The sequence below is a fragment of the Macaca nemestrina genome, chromosome 14 (genome assembly GCF_043159975.1).
Source record: "Macaca nemestrina isolate mMacNem1 chromosome 14, mMacNem.hap1, whole genome shotgun sequence".
Taxonomy (NCBI): Eukaryota; Metazoa; Chordata; class Mammalia; order Primates; family Cercopithecidae; genus Macaca; species Macaca nemestrina.
In genome coordinates, this window is record NC_092138.1 from 34,971,888 (window position 1) to 34,991,801 (window position 19,914).

Sequence of the window (19,914 nt, forward strand, 5' to 3'; positions counted from 1 at the left end):
TGGAGCCTTGCTCACTACTGGCACAGCAGTCTGTGATCGACCTGCTATGCTGCAGCTTGACGCAGGGAGGGGCATCCACCATTGCTGAGGCTTGAGTAGCTCACAGTGTAAACAGAGGCTAGGAAGCACAAACTGGGTGGAGCCCACCACAGCTCAACAAGTCCCACCTGCCTCTGTAGATTCCACCTCTGGGGGCAGGGCATAGTAGAACAAAAGGCAGCAGACAACTTCTACAGACTTAAACATCCCTGTCCGACAGCTCTGAAGAGAGCAGTGGTTCTCTAAGCATGGCATTTGAGCTTTGAAAATGGACAGACTGCCTCCTCAAGTGGGTCCCTGACCCCTGTGTAGCCTGACTTGGAAACACCTCCCAGCAGGGGCTGACAGACACTTTAAACAGGTGGGTGCCCCTCTGGGATGAAGCTTGCAGAGGAAGAATCAGGCAGCAATATTTGCTGTTCTGCAGCCTCCGCTGGTGATACCCAGGCAAAGAGGTTCTGGAGTGGACCTCCAGCAAACTCCAACAGACCTGCAGCTGAGGGGTCTGACTGCTAGAAGGAAAACTAACAAACAGAAAGGAATAGCATCAACATCAACAAAAAGGACATCCACACCAACACCCCATCTGTAGGTCACCAACATCAAAGACCAAAGGTAGATAAAACCACAAAGACAGGGAGAAACCAGTGCAAAAAAGCTGAAAATTCCAAAAAACAGACCGCCACTTATCCTCCAAAGGATCACAGCTTCTCAGCAGCAAGGGAACAAAACTGGACAGGGAATGAGTTTGACAAGTTGACAGAAGTAGGCTTCAGAAGGTCGTCAATAACAAATTTATCCGAGCTAAAGGAGCATGTTCTAACCCATCCCAAGGAAGTTAAAAACCTTGAAAAAAGGTTAGATGAATATCTAACTAGAATAAACAGTATAGAGAAGACCTTAAATGACCTGATGGAGCTGAAAACCATGGCATGAGAACTTCGTGATGCATGCACAAGCTTCAGTTGCTGATTCGATCAAGTGGAAGAAAGGGTATCAGTGATTGAAGATCAAATTAATGAAATAAAGTGAGATGACAAGATTAGAGAAAAAGAGTAAAAAGAAATGAACAAAGCCTCCAAGAAATATGGGACTATGTAAAAAGAACAAATATATGTTTGATTGGTGTACTGGAAAGTGACAGGGAGAATGGAACCAAGTTAGAAAACACTCTTCAGGATATTATCCAGAAGAACTTCCCCAACCTAGCAAGGCAGGCCAACATTCAAATTCAGGAAATACAGAAAACACCACAAAGATACTCCCCGAGAAGAGCAACCCCAAGACACATAATTGTCAGATTCACCAAGATTGAAATGAAGGAAAAAATGTTAAGGGCAGCCAGAGAGAAAGGTCGGGTATCCCACAAAGGGAAGCCCATCAGACAAACAGCAGATCTCTCGGCAGAAACCCTACAAGCCAGAAGAGAGTGGGGGCCAATATTCAACATTCTTAAAGAAAAGAATTTTCAACCATCAGGTAGAATTTTCAACAATCAGAATCTCATATCCAGCCAAGCTAAGCTTCATAAGTGAAGGAGAAATAAAATCCTTTACAGACAAGCAAATGCTGAGATATTTTGTCACCACCAGGCCTGCCTTACAGGAGCTCCTGAAGGAAGCATTAAACATGGAAAGGAACAACCAGTACTAGCGACTGCAAAAACATGCCAAATGATAAAGACCATCATTTGAATGAAGAAACTGCATTAATTAACAGGCAAAATAACCAGCTAACTTCATAATGATGGGATCAAATTCAAACATAACAATATTAACCTTAAATATAAATGAGCTAAATACCCCAACTAAAAGACACAGACTGGCGAATTGGATAAAGAGTCAAGACCCATAGGTGTGCTGTATTCAGGAGGTCCATCTCATGTACAAAGACGCACATAGGCTCAAAATAAAGGGATGGAGGAAGATCTACCAAGGAAATAGAACCAAAAAAATAAAAAAAAAAGCAAGAGTTGCAATCCTAGTCTCTGATAAAACAGACTTTAAACCAACAAAGATCAAAAGAGACAAAGAAGGCCATTACATAATGGTAAAGGGATCAATTCACCAAGAAGAGCTAACTATCCTAAATATATATGCACCCAATACAGGAGCACCGAGATTCATAAAGCAAGTCCTTAGAGACATAAAAAGAGACTTAGACTCCCACACAATAATAATGGGAGACTTTAACAACGCACTGTTAATATTAGACAGATCAATGAGACAGTAGGTTAACAAGGATATCCAGGACTTGAGCTCAGCTCTGGACCAAGCAGACCTAATAGACATCTACAAAACTCTACACCCCAAATTAACAGAATATACATTCTTCTCAACACCTCATTGCACTTATTATAAAATTGACCACATAATTTGTAGTAAAACACTCCTCAGCAAATGCAAAGGAACAGAAATCACAACAAACTGTGTCTCAGACTACAGTGCAATCAAATTAGAACTCAGGATTAATAAACTCACTCAAAACTGCACAACTATATGGAAACTGAACAACCTGCTCCTGAATGACTACTGGGTAAATAACGAAATGAAGGCAGAAACAAAGAAGTTCTTTGAAACCAAAGAGAACAAAGACACAATGTACCCGAATCTCTGGGACACATTTAAAGCAGTGTGTAGAGGGAAATTTATAGCACTAAATGCCCACCAGAGAAAGCAGGAGAGATCTAAAATTGACACTCTAACATCACAATTAAAAGAATTAGAGAGGCTGGGGGCAGTGGCTCACGCCTGTAATTCCAACACTTTGGAAGGCTGAGGCAGGCGGATCACAAAGTCAGGAGATTGAGACCATCATGGCTAACACGGTGGTGAAACCCCATCTCTACTAAAAATACAAAAAATTAGCCAGGCGTGGTGGCGGGCACCTGTAGTCCCAGCTACTGAGAAGCTGAGGCAGGAGAACGGTGTGAACCCGGGATGCGGAGCTTGCAGTGAGCCGAGATCGCACCACTGCACTCCAGCCTGGGCGACAGAGCGAGAATCCGTCTCAAAAAAAAAAAAAAGCAAACAAATTTAAATGCTAGCAGAAGGCAAGAAATAACTAAGATCAGAGCAGAACTGAAGGAGATACAGACACACACACACACACACACACACACACACACACACACACACACAAACCTTCAAAAAAATCAGTGAATCCAGGAGCTGATTTTTTGAGAAGATCAACAAAATAGATAGACTGTTAGCAAGACTAATTAAGAAGAAAAGAGAGAAGAATCAAAGAGATGCAATGAAAAATGATACAGGGCATATCACCACCTTAAGTATATGACCTATTAACATAAAAAACCACGATTATGTCATTTGACACAGGAATAAAAACACTGGACAGAGTTCAACGGCTTTCTTTTCTTTTTTTCAAGTAGGTATATGACCTTAGGTAATTTAATCTCTCTGAACCTCAGTTTCTTGCCTATAAAATATATATCTTAACTGGATCAAATTCTATAAAATTGTGTTGAAGGTTAGTTGAAATACTTTATCTAAAGCACTTAGCGCAATTCTTAGCACTTAATAAAAGTTGCTACTCAATGAAAGGTAGTTATAATCTACAAAAGAATTTCTTCAAAAACGAAGCTTCAAAACAAAACAGTTCTTCAAAAACAAAGCTTCCAAGTTTTCACTCAATAAAATATTTTTTGTCTTCTAAAGTAAAGAATAAGAAAAAGACATTAATGGACATTTCTCAAAAAAGATAATCAAATGACCAACAGGTACATTAAAAAAGAAGTTCAACATCTCTAGCTAGCGGGGAAATGCAAATCAAAACTACAATGAGATATGACCTCACTCCAGTTAGAATGGCTAAAATAAAAAAGACAAAAGAAAACAAATGTCTGTGAGGATGTAGGGCAAAGTGAATGCTTACATACTGTTGGTAGGAGTGTAAATAAGTACATTCACCATGAAAAACTCTATGGAAGTCCCTTAAAAAATAAAAATACAGCTACCATATGATTCAGTAATCTTACTATTGGGTTATATATCCAAAGGAGGTGAAATCCATGTGTCAAAGAGACATCTTCACTCCCATGTTTACTGATGCACTATTTACAATAGCCAAGATAAAGAATCAATCCAACCCAAAGATGGATGGTTTAAAAAGTGTGATATATACACATATTCATATATATATATACACATATTCATATATACATGAATACTATTTAGCCCTAAAAAAATTAAATCCTATCATTTGCAACAACATGGACAGACATAGAGGACATCATATTAAGTGAAATAAACTATACACAGAAAAACAAATACTACATTATCTCAATCATGTGGAGTCAAAAAAAAAGTTGATATCAGAAACATAACAGAACAGTGGCGACTGGAGAGTGGGGATAGAAGGACAGGAGTATGAGGAGAAGCTGGTCAATGGGCACAAAATTACAATTAGATAGAAAGAATAAGTTCTGATATTCTGTTGCACAGTAAGGTGATGGTGGTTAATAGTAAAATTTAATATATTGCAAAAGAGCTAGAAGAGAGACTTTTGAATGTCTTCACCATAAAGAAATGATAAGTACACAAAGTGACAGCCATGCTATTTGATCATTATACATCATTTATCTATCAAAATATCAAGTTTTACCCTATAAATACATGTAATCACAATGTCAATTTTAAAAATAATAAAAATCTCAACATCCTTTCTTGATAAAAACTCAACAGTTTAGGAATAGAAGGAAATTCAACATAACAAAAGCCATTTATGAAAAACTCATAGCTAATGTCATGATTATTGGAGTGAAACTGAAAGCTTTTTTCTCTAAGATCTGGTGCAAAGCAAGGATGTTCACTCTCAACACTTCTATTCAACATTGTAAGCACTATCAAGAGCAATTAGAAGAGACAAAGAAATAAGGGAATCCTGATTGAAAAGGAATAAGTAAAATTATCTCTGTTTACAGATGACATGATCCTATGTGTAGAAAATCCCCAGTTCACCAAAAATCTGTTACACTTAACAAATGAATTCAGTAAGTTGTAAGATACAAAAACAACATGTGAAAGTCTGTGGCATTTCTATGCACAAACAACAGCCTAGCTGAAAAAGAAATCATGAAAACAATCCTATTTATGATAGCATTAAAAAATAAAATACTTAGAAAAAATTTAACTAAAAGGAGAAATACCTGTACAATGAAAACTACAATAATATTGATAAGATAAATTGAAGGAATCACAAGTAAGTAGAAAGGTATTCCATGCTCATGGACTGAAAGAATTAATATTGTTTAAATGTCTATACTACCTAAAGCAATATATAGACTCAATGCAATCCCTACCAAAACCCCAATAGCCTTCTCATAGAAATAGACAAAAAGTTGTAAAATTTGCGTGAAACCACAAAAGCTTCTGAATAGCCAAGCAATTCTGAGGGAAAAAAAGTTGGAAGCATCACACATCCTGGTTTAAAATTATATTACAAAGCTAAAATAATTGAAACAGTATGGTACTGGCATAAAAACAGACAAATAGACCAGTGGAACAGAATAAAGAGGCCAGAAACAAATCCAAACACATACGATAAACTAATTTTTGACAAGGGCCACAAAAGACACAATAAGAAAAGAATAGTTTCTTCAATAAATGGTGCTGGGAAAACTGGATCTCCACATGCAAAAGAATGAAATTGGGTTTTTATCTTATACCATACACAAAAATCAGCTCAAGGTGGATAAAAGACCTAAACATAGACCTGAAACCATAAAATGCCTAAAAGGAGAAAACATAGGGGAAAAGCTTCTTGATATTGGCCTTGGCAATGATTTATTAGGCATCACACCAAAAGCTAAGGCTACTAAAGCAAAAATAAATAAATGGGACTATATCAGACTAAAAAGCTTCTGCACAGTATAGGAAACATTCAACAGAATGAAGAGGCAACATACAGATTGTGAAAAAATATTTGCAAACCATATCCAAGGGATTAATATCCAAGATTTATAAATAACTCATACAACTCAGATAAGGGGTTAATATTCATGATTTATAAAGAACTCATACAACTCAATATAGCAATAAAACATACAACCTGATTGAAAAAATGGGCAGAGGACTTGAATAGTCATATTACAAAAGTTGACATAAAAATACCCAACATACATGAAAAGGTGCTCAGCATCACTGATCATCAAAGAAATGCAAATCAAAACCATTGTGAGATACTACCTCACACCTGTTAGGATAGCTATTATCAAAAAGATAAGAGATGAGTGTTGGCAAGGGTGTACAGAAAAGGGAATCTTGTACACTGTTGATAGAAATGTAGATTAGTTCAGCAGATTAGTGCAGCCATTATGGAAAACAGTCTGGTGATTCCTAACAAAATTAAAATAGAACTGCCGTATGACCCAGCAACCCATCTTCTGGATATACAACCAAAGAAAATGAAATCACCACCTCGTTAAGACATCTGCCCTTCGATATTTATTGTAGCATTTTTCATAATACCCAAACATGGAAATCACCTAGGTGTCCACCGATGGGCAAATGGATAAAGAAACTGTGTGTGTGTGTGTGTGTGTGTGTGTGTGTGTGTGTGTGTGTGTGTGAGAGAGAGAGAGAGAGAGAGAGAGAAAGAGAGAGAGAATATTATTCACCCTTCAAAAAGGAGGATCTCTTGCCATTTGCTACAATGTGGATGGATCTGGGGAAACTTAACGCCAGGGAAAATAAGCCATATACAGAAAGAAAAATATTGCATGGTCTCATTTACATGTGAAATCTTTTAAAAAGAAGAAGAAAGTCAGATATAAAGAAATAAAAACAAAACAGTGGCTACTAGCATTGGGGTAAGGGGAAGAAATGAGAAGATGCAGGACAGAGAATAAAGTGGCAAATAGGTAGGGTGGACAAGCCAAAAGATCTAATGTACAGTATTAGGACTATCACTAATAATAGTATATTGTATTCAGGATTTTTGCTAAATGAGTACATTATAGTTGCTCTTGCCATGAGCAAAAAATGGGTAACTATGCAAAGTCATGTATATGTTGATTTTTTTCTACTATAGTAACCATTTTACTATATACGGTTGGCCCTCTATATCCACAAGTTCCGTATCCTTGAGTTCTGCATCCATGGGTTCAATCAACTGCAGATCAAGCATATAGTATTGGCTGGATGTGGGACCAGTAGATATGGAGGGCTGATTTTTTTGCATTCACGAGTTCCATAGGACCTACAGTGAGACTTGAACATCCAGGAATTTTGGTATCCTCACAGTCCTGGAGCCAAGCCCCAGTGGATACCAAGAGATGACAATATATGTATCTTATAATATCATGCTGTATACCTTAAATGTACAAAGAAAATTTATCTCTAAAAAATGCACTCTTTTAGCAATTTTGAAATATATAAGATATTATTATGTCTTTTACTTAGAAAATTTAATCCATTTAAATTTGTGTGTAATTGAGTTACATAAAACATCTTATACTTGTAACAAACTATTAAACTGATAAAAATTTAACTTCACATACAAAAACTACGCTTTTACTCCATCTACCATTTTTATTTTTCGATGTCACATATTACACCTTTTTATATTGGGTATCCTTTAACAAATTATTGTAGCTATTATTATTTTAATAGGTCTGCCTTTCAACCTTTATACTAAAGATATAAATGATTTACACATCACTTTTATAGTATCGTAGTATTCCAAATTTGACTATGCACTTACTTTTACCAGTGTGTATTATACTTTCATGTTTTCATGTTACTATTTAGCACTCTTTCAGCTTGAAAAACTTCCTTTAATATTTCTTATAAGACAGGTCTTGGCTGGGACTGGTGGTTCACACCTGTAATCCCAGTTACTTGGGAGGTTGAGGCACGAGAATCGCTGGAACCCTGTAGGTGGAGGCTTCAGTGAGCCAAGATCATGCCGTGGCACTCTAGCCTGGGCGACAGAGGGAAATTCTGTTTTGGAAAAAGAAAAAAAGACAGGTCTGGTAGTGATGAACTTCCTCAGCTTTCGTTTGGCTGGAAAAGTCTTTAATTTTCTTCATTTCAGAAGGATAGCTTTGCCAGGTATAGTGTTCTTAGTAGGGAGATTTTCCTTTAGCGCTTCGAAAATATCATCCCACCCTCTCCTGGCCTGTAAGAGCTCTTCTGAGAAATTCTCTGCTAGCCTTTGGGATTCTCTTATAAGTATTTTATTCTTTTCTTTTGCTGCTTTTAGAATTCTCTCTTTGTCTTTGATATTTGATAGCTTGATTATTATATGTCTTGATGTCATTTTATTTGAATTGTATCTGATTAGAGACCTTTCACCTTGTTCCTGGAAATTTATATCTTTACTCAATTGGTAAGTTTTCAGCTATTATTTTAAAAATAATCTTTCTGTCCCTTTGTCTCTTCTTTTTCTTAAATTCCTATAATTTGAATATTTGCTTTTTTGAGGCTGTCCCATAAATCCTGTGTGCTTTCTCTATTCCTTTTCATTCTTTTTACTCCTCTGACTGCATATTTCCAAATACCTGTCTTCAAGTTCACAGATTCTTTCTTCTGATTAATCAATTCACTGTTGATGCTTTCTATTGACTTTTTCATTTTTTATTGTATTTTTCAGGTCCAGATTTCTTTTGTGTTTTTAAAATAATTTTAATCGCTGTTATAAAGTTCTCATTTTATTATTTTTCTGATTTCATTGAATTGTTTGTATTTTATTGAAATTCACTGAGCTTTCTTAAAACAAATCTTTTGATTTTTTTTTGTTAGAAAGTTCATATATTTACATTTCTCTAGGGTCAGAAGCTGAAAAACTATTGTGTTCTCTTGGTGGTGATATGTCTTTTTGTTTTTTCATGTTTCTTGTTGTATTGCATTGATGTCTATACATTTGTTGAAACAGTTACCTCTTTCAGACATTTGGACTAATTTCAATGTGAAAAGGCCTTCCTCAACAGGGAGGAGTAAGGCTCTGGATGGATCAAGTGTGGCTCCTTAGTAGTAGCCATGTAGTTCCGTCAGCTAAGGTCAGTGTTGCTGAAGATTACAGAATCCTCAGCAGTTAATGCTGTGAATGTCCACAGTAGCAGTGAGGGTTGTTAGGGTTTTCATGACAATGGCTGCTATGGTCCTCCCAATCTTCTTCCTCCTGCTGGGGAAGTTATGGCTTGGGGCAGGTCCCTCTTGGCACTGGGACCAGCTTTCAGGCCCTTTTAAAGTAATGGTGACTCTGGCATCTGATGAGTGGCACCCATGGAGCAGTCACAGAGGTTAGTCCTAAGGCATAGGTACACATGCAGGCACTACAGCTCTGGGCTCTAAGCAGTAGAGGCACTGGTGCACACGGGGCAGGTACCCCCACTGCTGTATTGGTAATGTGTGTTCAGTGTCTAAGATGTGGTCAGGGCAGTTAAGCCACAGAACACAGCTCTAGAGTGTGGGCACTCATAAGGCAGCTGCAGCTTGGGAGTTGGGGAACACGGGGTTAAAAGAGGTAGCAGAGCTGTGTCAGGGCTATAGTGCTTTGTGGAAATAGCTGTCCATGCTCGTGTGTGTGTGTGTGTGTGTGTGTGTGTGTGTGTGTGTGTGTGTGTGTAGGGGAGGATTGAAGGCTTATATCTCCTACTCCACCATCTCGATAATATCAATCTCTCAACTTCTGCCATGTTTTTAAACCTACTAAATGTATTCTTCTGCATATTGTATTGTTTCAATCAAGATTAAAGTTTTTGATATCTATCTTTTTAAAATGCATGTAGTTTCAAAAGTCTAGCAAAATCACATTTGTTGATTGAACGATTTAGAAAGTACTTTGGCTTTTAAAAACTCTATTATGAAAAACTGTTTATTATGAAAATTTCAAATATGTACAAAGTAAACAAAATAGTATAAAGAATCCTCATGTCCTACATTATATAACTGCAATGGCTATCATTATTTTTGTCATTCTTTTTTCACCTATATCTCTCATTTCTCACTATATACCTGTATCTATCACTATATATAAAATATACTTTGAAATGCATACATATTAGCTTTACAATTTTGACAAATGAGTACACCGGAGTAAGACACATTTTTATTATGATATAAAACAATTCTCTCTTCCCAGATAATTTCTGCTTATCTCTTTCTGATCAATCCTCAACCCTTAGGGTAGGCACTATTCTGATAAAATTAGATTTGTTTTGCTTTAAACTTCATATAAGCAAATCATAATGCATTTGCTTTTAATTTAAAGGAGAGTTTGCCAGAACTGGTCTTTCATCATGAAATCAGATTAAAAAGTGACAAGTGAGAATGAAAGTTGGACATTGAATAGTATTGAAGCAATTCAAGTTGTGTGTAATGAGTGTGTTTAGAAAAAGCTAGTCTAATTAAAATCATCCCTGATGTATACTTAAGAACCGTAGGTAAGAGTGTAAATATTTAATATGCAAAGCTCTGAATTTATAGTTAGATTTCTGGTAGCATTTGATGTTTAATTTAACAAAATAATTCAGCAGGAACATTATAATAGAATTTAATGAAGTTCTTCTTTGCTCTTAGATAATATCCACACTGATGGGAGGGATAAGAAACATTCAGATAAAGAAACACAATTCAACCTGCTAAAGTGGGCTTTATGCTTAGAAATGCAACAAAGTCACAGCAGTGAAAAATACATCTACTTCTTGGTCAGAAGACATTGTACTTTTTATTGAATATGTTGCAACTTAGAACTGTTTCTAGCAGGTTTCCATGATGCTGTGCAAATGAGCAGCTAGAGTCAGGTTAAAAGAGATCAAGTTGGCCGGGCGCGGTGGCTCAAGCCTGTAATCCCAGCACTTTGGGAGGCCGAGACGGGCGGATCACGAGGTCAGGAGATCGAGACCATCCTGGCTAACACGGTGAAACCTCATCTCTACTAAAAAAATACAAAAAACTAGTCGGGCGAGGTGGTGGGCGCCTGTAGTCCCAGCTACTCGGGAAGCTGAGGCAGGAGAAAGGCGGGAACCCGGGAGGCGGAGCTTGCAGTGAGCTGAGATCCGGCCACAGCACTCTAGCCTGGGCGACAGAGCGAGACTCCGTCTCAAAAAATAAATAAATAAATAAATAAATAAATAAATAAATAAATAAAAAGAGATCGAGCATTTCCTGTGAGAGGTCCTTAGAAGGAGAGATTAGGGTGGGACCAGAGATGAGCTTGAAGGCAAGTTGTGTTTCCTGTGGGTCTGGCTTCGTGTCCCACCCCACCACATCTTTCCTCCAGCTATGACCAATGGGCTACTTGTAATGTTTCCTTTTCCTAAAACACTCCTACTCTAATAGGAAATTGATGCCTCTGTTTGAGAGACCATGTCAAAGTCTGAAACTGAATAGAACCCCTTTGCCTACCTAGATTTTTAGGATGCTTCAGAGGTGTCAGGCTTTGCAAAAATTCACCTGTGAACTGTCCTAAGCTGTCAGTTCAGAGAAGTAAACTGGCTGCAAGGTCAATCCAGTGCCCTGTGTCTTCCACAGCTACTGAATTAGAGAGAAGCAACTATTCATCAGCACAAACTATATTCCAACCCCAAGTGTCTTTCTATTATCACTAGTTTGAAATAGGTAGCATCAGTTGGTCTGCTTCCAAAATTCTTATTTCTTTGAAGATGAAAAGAAAAACATTCCAGAGACCAAGTTGGAAGTATTTTAAGGAAGTGTGAAACTGTCAAGTGCCTCAGACCTATCTTGGGTTCCTAGCTTATCTTTCTTCAAAATCACCTTAGGGGATAAACTTGGTGCTACTTTCAAGTCAAGTCAAATGTTTATCAGCAGTAAATTAATGGTGTGGGAATGGTGGGAAGAGAAGAAAAAACCGTCACTCATCTTTCTCAAAGTCTGATCATATTATTTTACATTATCCTGACAGCCTTTCACAGGTCTCCCTAATCACACTTCAATATCTACCACTATCTCTAACCCGTTGACTTTCACATACATTCAATGGCCATTTACTTCCTTACTATTTTTTGAAACTTTCACCAAGCTACAGTCCTAGATTTCTGGTCCTTCCTACAACATGGACTCTGTTCTCCTAACACCAAATGGCATGCCTAAACCAACTCAAGGTCAGGGTCTACCTCCACCTCAAGTGCAGAGAAGAAAACACCCATGGAATGCTGCTGACCACAGATGAAGTCCTTCAAGAAAAAACATAAACTAAGGCTAACACTCCATCATTCAATCCTTGACACTTGTGGACCGAGAAATTTTGAGCCAGAAATGTTATCCAAACCTCAGACTTAGTGATACCACTGAGTTCTTATCAGTGGGATACAGTTTCCAGTTGCTTTTATTCAGTGGTGATGACGAATTTGTACTGCTGCAGCCACACTTCTGTCATTTGAGTAACCAGAGAAACAAGTTAACACAGCAAAATAAACTGGCCTGTGAGGGAATCCCATTGGTGGCTTTGGTCTTTGGATTGGGTTGGTGGGTTCAACTCCCCCAACCAAGCCAGTAGCTGAACACTAACAGACATTCTTGGACTGTCTACTGTTAGAGGCAGTTGAGTCAGCTCCATCCCATTCTTCCTTGGCTCCTTTCTTATTTTCCAGACTTTTCTCACTTCCCCTCCTTCCATTCGCCTGTGTCTCTTAGCACATTTGCAGCCCAGATACTGCTCCAGACAGACTCAAAGTTATCATTAGAAAAATCAGTGGAGATGCTAAACAGCCAGTGTTTTGAAGAAAATACTAGAAACTGCTTTCTGAAAGCAGAAAGCAGTTGAAGGTAGACAGGGTACTTCCTGAAATCTCCTGTGGGCATCCACAAGGCCAAATCTAAGGGAGTATTTCCAATCCTCTCACAAAACAGACACACTCCAAGGTCAAGACACACCACAATGCCTGAGCAATGTGTTTGATTATATTTTATCAGTAACAATTTATTCCTTTCCAAGAATGGTGGGGCAGAAAAAGTATTGAGTTTCTGGCTCGTGTTTCTAGAATATCGCACTTGAACATTCATACATTAAAATTGTGAAAGTCTGTAAAATATATTATCAATTTCAGATGGCTCATATTTAGGTTATATTGGTCATAGATTATTTTTGCAATCTGTGTCTATTCCTTCTCAATTCCCTTCTAACCAATGCCCTTCTAACCCCACCCTAGGACACTTTATATGGCTCTGAGACTGAACATATGTGATAATTTTTAAAATTATATTTGATTTTGACTTTGACACTATTTTTTCTTGATCAGGCAGCATGTTGTATTGAAAAGAATCCTGCCAGGGATACCAAATACAAAGGTTTTAGTGTAACTACCACTACTAGATGTAAAACCTTAGGTCAATCACAAAGGGCCTCAATTTTTTCAAGTGTAAGGTGAGGACTTAGACTGGACTATTTCTAAGTGTCTTCCCTTCATCTTTAAAATCCTTGATCATAACTTCACTATTTGTCATTAAAACTACTTTGGCTTATGGGAACTTTCTCACAGCCTTTCCAAAGTGCAATGAGTACCACACCATAAAGGAACCTTCAACATTACCCATAAACACAAATTCAGATTGGTTGAACACCATATAAATTTAATTTATTTGTAAATTTTAGACCCTGATATATTATTTTTAACTGGGATAACAATTCTCTAATGTAAATGTGAATATGAAACATTCAAAACACTTAGGTACAGCAATGTCACAGACTGCATCTTTACTATTATGCAGTGATTGTCAAGAACAGTCTTTCTGTTGCAGAGAATCTCTGGATCCATACTTACATCCCTTAACTATGACAGACTCCACATATACTTGGCAGCTTCTGCATTGCCTTGGCTGGGCCAAGAGTGTCTTGGGAAGAAAAGAACCACATGGAGTGTAGACAAGTTTTCCTCCAACTTTGCTCCTAATAATTGACAAAGAGATTGAGTGAGGTTATCATTATTTTAATCTCTAAATCTTTGTTCATAATGAAACCTGTTTCTTATCCTTCTCCTAATATACTTACTCATTTATTTCCTCATTCTTCTTGTAATATCACAAAAGTTTGTGATAATTATAAGCTAGTTACTTATAGAAGACCATATAAGGTTCAGTATTTGGAAACATCAGATGTCTAGTTGGTAATTAGGGCTTAATCATAAGTATAAACAAATATTTAATTAACATAAATGAAGAAATAGCTCAGGAGCATCACAGCAGAAATGTTTTTCCTTTCAACCAACGGACACTGTAATAATGAGAGGAAAAGTTTTGGATAATCAGCAGTTATAACACTGAAAAATGTTACAACATACTTGTGCTGCATGGTCATTTTTAATAGCTCCACTTTGATTTTTGCCTCTCTATACAATTGGGAGCGAACAAAAGTATGAGTGTAAGTGCGTGTGTATGTTTCTCAGCAGGGGCTCTACTGAGGTAGAATTATTAAACTCAGTGTCAGTGCCAGAGGAAGAAGCCAATATAATTAAACAGCCTGGTGTTCTTAAGGGGGCCCAGGGCCTGACTATGTTGCCAGCAACGAAAATCCCATATAAGGTCTTGAGCCGATCAGCCCTTGCAGAGGCCTCAAACTATTCTTGGCGAGCCCTGGCTAGACTATGTCAGGAACATTTGAATAGCATGATTGAATTATGGGGAAAGAAATACAATTCCAGATTCTGGTGTGACCTACCACCAGCACTAGGTCTTAAGCATTCACGAGTCCACCAGTGTTGCTCCCAGTACTTCTTTCCCATGTTCTCTAGGGGTCTTAGATAATTTACACAGATTAAAAATGCAGGGAAAACAACTTCTCCCACTCTGTGACCTCAGACTGGTTTCCTGGTGCCGCTGTTCTCTATTTTCACAATCTTGAGTCCATTCGCAAGGCTGTAGCCTTAATTCAGGCCGCTGGTCAGCACTCAGGTGGATCATTGCAGTTCCTCATTACTTGAGATCTGGAATCTTTCCCTTCTAATCTACTAATCTGAGTAAAAATCCCATTTTGTATTATTTCACTGCTATCACCCTCAGGAAAGAATCCAAACTCCTTGCTGTTACATCCAAGGCCCTTCAGGAATTGAACTGTGCTTCCACCAGGATCATTTCTGAAAAGTCCCCCACATGAGGAACCCCTTGCTGCAGCCAAATTAAATGACCTGCAGCAACTCCTTGGATTTGGCTTGCATGGTCCTGCCTTTGTTCAAGCTGCTTCTCCTGCCCGGGGCACCCTTCCTCTTCAACATTTACCTTCATGGAGAACTTCTATGCATCCTTCAAGACTTGGCTCAAGGTTCTCTAAAACTAAAATTGTAACAAAATACATTGGTATGTTGTCAGCTCCTTGAAGGTAGGGACCACATTATATTCATGCTTATTCCTACCTTAATATTTACTCTCCTATTATTCTTCCTGGGCTTCTTTCTATTATTTGGCCATGCCATGTCTCAGTCCAAATGTCACCTCTGCAGAGAGGCAGTGTCTGCAGCCCCGATCTAAAGTAGCACCACCTCATTAACCCAATCATTCTCTTATCACTCTGTTTCATTTCCACTGAAGCATCTGTCATGTTTATCTCCATGTTAATTTGTTGCCCTCCCCATTCTCCCACCCCTCACTAGAACATATTCCCCTGCCCAGGATACAGGACATTGTCTACTTATTCACTGATGTAGCTCTAGTGTCTACAACAGTGCCTGGCACATAGTAGTATCAATAAATCTCTTTGGAATAAGCATATTATATGTAGAGTTTGCATCTGAAGGAATACTTACATAGAGGAGTATTTTATGAGGTGTTTTCCCAGTGAGTCTAAATAAAAAGGCAGTCATCCAAATCTACCTCTCTCTTGTTTCCACCTCTCTAGCAACTATGCCCTGGGTCACTATTAGAATGTTGTTACCTTTTCCCTTTTATAGCTTTTCTTTGCAGGTTAAGCATCAGTTAAGGCCTTGTCAAGGCCTTTTAGAGCACAGCCACTGGAGCCACACTTGTTCAAATCCAAGCCCTGGCCAAGCATGGCTTTGGCCCAGCCAAACTGGATGACCTGCAGCAACTTCTTGGATTTGGCTTGCATGCTTCTGCCTTTGTTCAAGCTGCTTATCTGTGCTTCAGTTTCCACATTTATAAAATGATTCCTGCTTCATAAAATTATTGGGATGATTACAAGAATTTGTACAAAACACTCAGAACAGTGCCAGTCATAGTAAATGCAGTATATATGTTAGTCAAACAATACTGTTTTCTGTCATGTAGGGGCAGGACACAATTGACAAATCCAAAATACAGAAGCATCTGTGGAAATGGAATGTGGTATGGAAAGTATGTGTGACAGAGAAGTGAGAGCAGCTGGGCATTTGCTTCCAGGAATTCAAAACAATTTATTAATTTTACACTTAGATATTGGTAATGCACACAGAGAGAGGAAATCTGAAAGTTATTTAGAGCACCTCCTTGATTTTGTGTTGAATGTTATAAATTTTATTTTAAAATAGCTCAAAACTCATCTTGCATTTTAATATTTTAAAATAAAATCTATAATATCAAAATCTTGAGCATTTAAAAAATTGTAAAAACCATGATTCAAGTCAACAATTCTGTGCTTTGAGATTTGATTGCTAAACAGGATTTCACTTGTCTATGAAGAATTTACTCTGTTCCTTTCTGGCTTTTTCAATGCTTTCAAAAGTGATCATTCCTCTTGGCAGCTGCAATTTACTCTTTTCTGTTTCCAGTATGTCCTCAGCTTCACCTTAAATAAAGTACAGAAATACACAAGGTGACAAAGGGGTCATCAGCAATTTGTGACAAAGCCTGATTGCTATATTCCTTGACAGGCTCTAACAGCGTATGAGCCATGTTCCCAATTTCACACTTAAACATTTTCCTCAGGAGAAGTAATACACTTCCCAGAGGAAACACAGTGATGAATTCTGACAACTCATACATAAATCAGGAGGTACAGATTTTTTTGACATGTAGAAGAGAAAGAACATCAAGATAAGTAATTTTTTCCCTTGAAACAAAGTCAGGATTAGTATTAATTCTGTTTGGAGGGATTTGGGTAGAGAAACCACATATATAGTCTTTCCCATTGTCCTTTAATATAAGTGACAAGAGAGAAAGTAAAGTTTACTACAAATTCTAATTTTTCAGAAAAGCTAATCTTCAACCTGACATTACTTATAAACACTCAAAATAATATTAAATGTTCTTTAGTCTGTATACATACAAATATACATATACACACATCTTTATAAACAATTCCCCTTTCAAAGAGCTACACAATGCAGTAATTTCTTGGGCCCAGTGACATTTGCCAGGTTTTATTGTTGAAGACTACTTAGCACATTTTTAAAAATTGTATTACAGTACATGTTTACATTTCATAAGCCTCCCTTGGGATTAAAAGGTGACACTTTCTGTGAGTACTCCTCTTTTAACACACTATTTTATTTTATTGAGACAGAGTCCAACTCTGTCACCCAGGCTGGAGTGCAGTGGTGCAGTCTCAGGTCACTGCAGCCTCTGCCTCCTCAGTTCAAGCGATTCTTGTGCCTCAGCCTCCTGAGTAGCTGGGACTACAGGCGGTATACACCGACTAATTTTGTACTTTTCATAGAGACAGGATTTCACCATGTTGGACAGGCTAGTCTCGAACTCAAGTGATTTGCCCGCCTTGGCCTCCCAAAGTGCTGGGATTACAGGTGTGAGCCACTGCACCTGGCCTTCTTTTAACACGCTATTAATTGTACTCCAAACCCAACAGAACAGACCATAGTGTTCAAATTATAAGAGCATTTCAATCATCTGCAAATATCTTCTTTTTTTACCTCTGTCTCAAATAGCAAGTAAAAATCATGATAAAATTACATATAACTAGGTTGGCCATTGATGACAGACTAGATGTTTTCCATGTGAGAGAGCCTTTCTTCCAGTTAGTAAATTCTCATCATGTATTTACAGAATGGCTGATAATAAACTCAGTTGAATAGGGATTGTATATTTTAGAGTCATCATTATTAACATGGAAAAAAAACTATAATCTACGTTTTCTAATGTGATAAGTTTTCTGATGAATTCGAATTTTTTTTAAACAGGAAATTCCCATAAAATTTTCCTATTAAATTTCTGTGCCAGCTGTGTCAAATTCCAGGGCAATAAAAATCAGGATTATGTGACAGCAGCAGTGTGCAGGTGAATATTTACCAACCAGTTCTCTGAAAATAAAATGTCTATAAATTTATAATATATATGCTTATTATACATGTTATACATGTTCATTATACATAAAAATATGTACCATAATAAAATGTACATAAACTTCCACATAGCAAATTGATTCTCACAGAATGCTTTCATTGATTTTTATGGAATGCTGGAATCCGTGGCCAGCCTATGTTGCAGTTGATGAGAGAGTATAATGGATGACGGTTGGTGTTTTCATTCACACTAATGAGTAGGACAAAAGTGAAACAATGAGTTGTTTTATTGAAGACAAATGTTGGAACTTCATTTATTTGAGAATGATGTAAACAACTTATTTGCTGAACTGGATAATAGTTTTTCAATATTAGAAGAATATTTCACCAACTTTTATGCTATTTACAATGGAATAGTTACAGACAAAGCACATTTTTAAGCTTAATCTGCATTTTTAGCATTTTCTTCATCAATTTTTAAAATCTAGACCATAGGTTGGCAAACTGTCTTAAAGGGCCAGACAGTAAATATTATAGGCTTGTGGGCTCATATGTTTCTGTTTCAACGATGGCTCTGTCATGGTAATGGGAAGGCAGCCACAGACAATACATGAATGAATGAGCATGGATGTGTTCCAATAAAACTTTATTTTTGAAAACAGGTGGCCAGCCTCAGGCCATAATTTTTCAACCCCTGGTCTAGAAAATCAATAAAATAAGCAGTCAAGCCTTGATTTGGCAACCACAGATTTCCATTGTGTAAATACTCCCATCAAGACCAACTTCAGACTATCAATGGGGTGTCACTAAAACTGGACAGTAGCTGTATTTTGTTTTGTCTGTGTATTATATCTGCATTTCTATCATATAGATACAATAGCTATAAATAATCAGAGTATGGATAATAGCAAATATTTAGAAACAGATGAGTTCTGTTTATTACCTTTGTTTTAAACACAATTTAATATTATTTATTTGCTATAATTTATTTGTTGCAAGTTTATATAAGTTTTAATACCTTAAATGACTATGTTTAACAACCGGCTTACACAATCCCTGAAAATGTAGTGATTGGTTCTTGTGAGCTGGTATGAGGTGGCTCCAGCACACCACTGTGTGAGAGGGAGCAGAAATGTTGGTCATTGGAGGTTCAAAGAGAGAGTCTTGTCAGAATTTTTATAAGTCAAAGGTTCCTAAGGCAGGGATCCTTGAACTGGAAAATAACTCAGCAAATAGAAACTCTAGTTTATCAAAGACTTACCTTTCATTCTTTCTAAAAGGGTTCCATAGCCCAAGTCATACTGGTAGGTGAAGATAAAGCTTAATGGAACAATTGGGACCAGGAAGGCTGGCTTCTTTTTTTTAATCGCTCTATTTCAAGAATTAAAAAAAGAACCAATATCAAAAAATAATCTGTAAATACATATCTGTATACTTAAAGAAAAAAAAAAATACCTGCTTTTTGGAAGAATGACTTTTCCTTCAGAAGTTACTTAATACATTTGATAATTCTATGGAAATAGGATTTCCTTACCCAATATCCCTAACCAGATTCTGCAGTTCTCAAGGGCAAGGTCTGTGACTTGTTCATCTTTATTTGACTTTGAAGCTCAGGTTCCTTGTTTTTAAAATGGGTAAAGATTGGTATCTACCACTAAGGGATTGTGGAGATAAACATATAGAGGCCTTCTTGGTGTCAAGTTGGTGCTCTCTCTCTCTAACTAATAAAG

At 37.3% G+C, this 19,914-nt stretch overlaps 1 protein-coding gene and 1 pseudogene across 3 annotated transcripts in view; both read right to left on the reverse strand.

The window, feature by feature from the left end:
• Positions 1 to 14,704, reverse strand: part of LOC105491850 (ADP-ribosylation factor-like protein 6-interacting protein 1) — a 30,371-nt pseudogene extending 15,667 nt beyond the window's left edge.
• Positions 14,705 to 16,440: 1,736 nt separating this feature from the next.
• LOC105491856 (plasminogen receptor with a C-terminal lysine) overlaps positions 16,441 to 19,914 on the reverse strand; it is a 75,390-nt gene continuing 71,916 nt past the window's right edge. For all 3 annotated transcript variants that reach the window (XM_011758578.2, XM_011758577.2, XM_011758580.2), the window contains exons 5-6: positions 19,446 to 19,555; positions 16,441 to 16,734 (exon numbers count right to left, since the gene is read on the reverse strand). In XM_011758578.2, the coding sequence (XP_011756880.2) occupies positions 16,613 to 16,734; positions 19,446 to 19,555 (232 nt within the window). In that variant the 3' untranslated portion in view covers positions 16,441 to 16,612. The remainder of the gene's footprint in view (positions 16,735 to 19,445; positions 19,556 to 19,914) is intronic.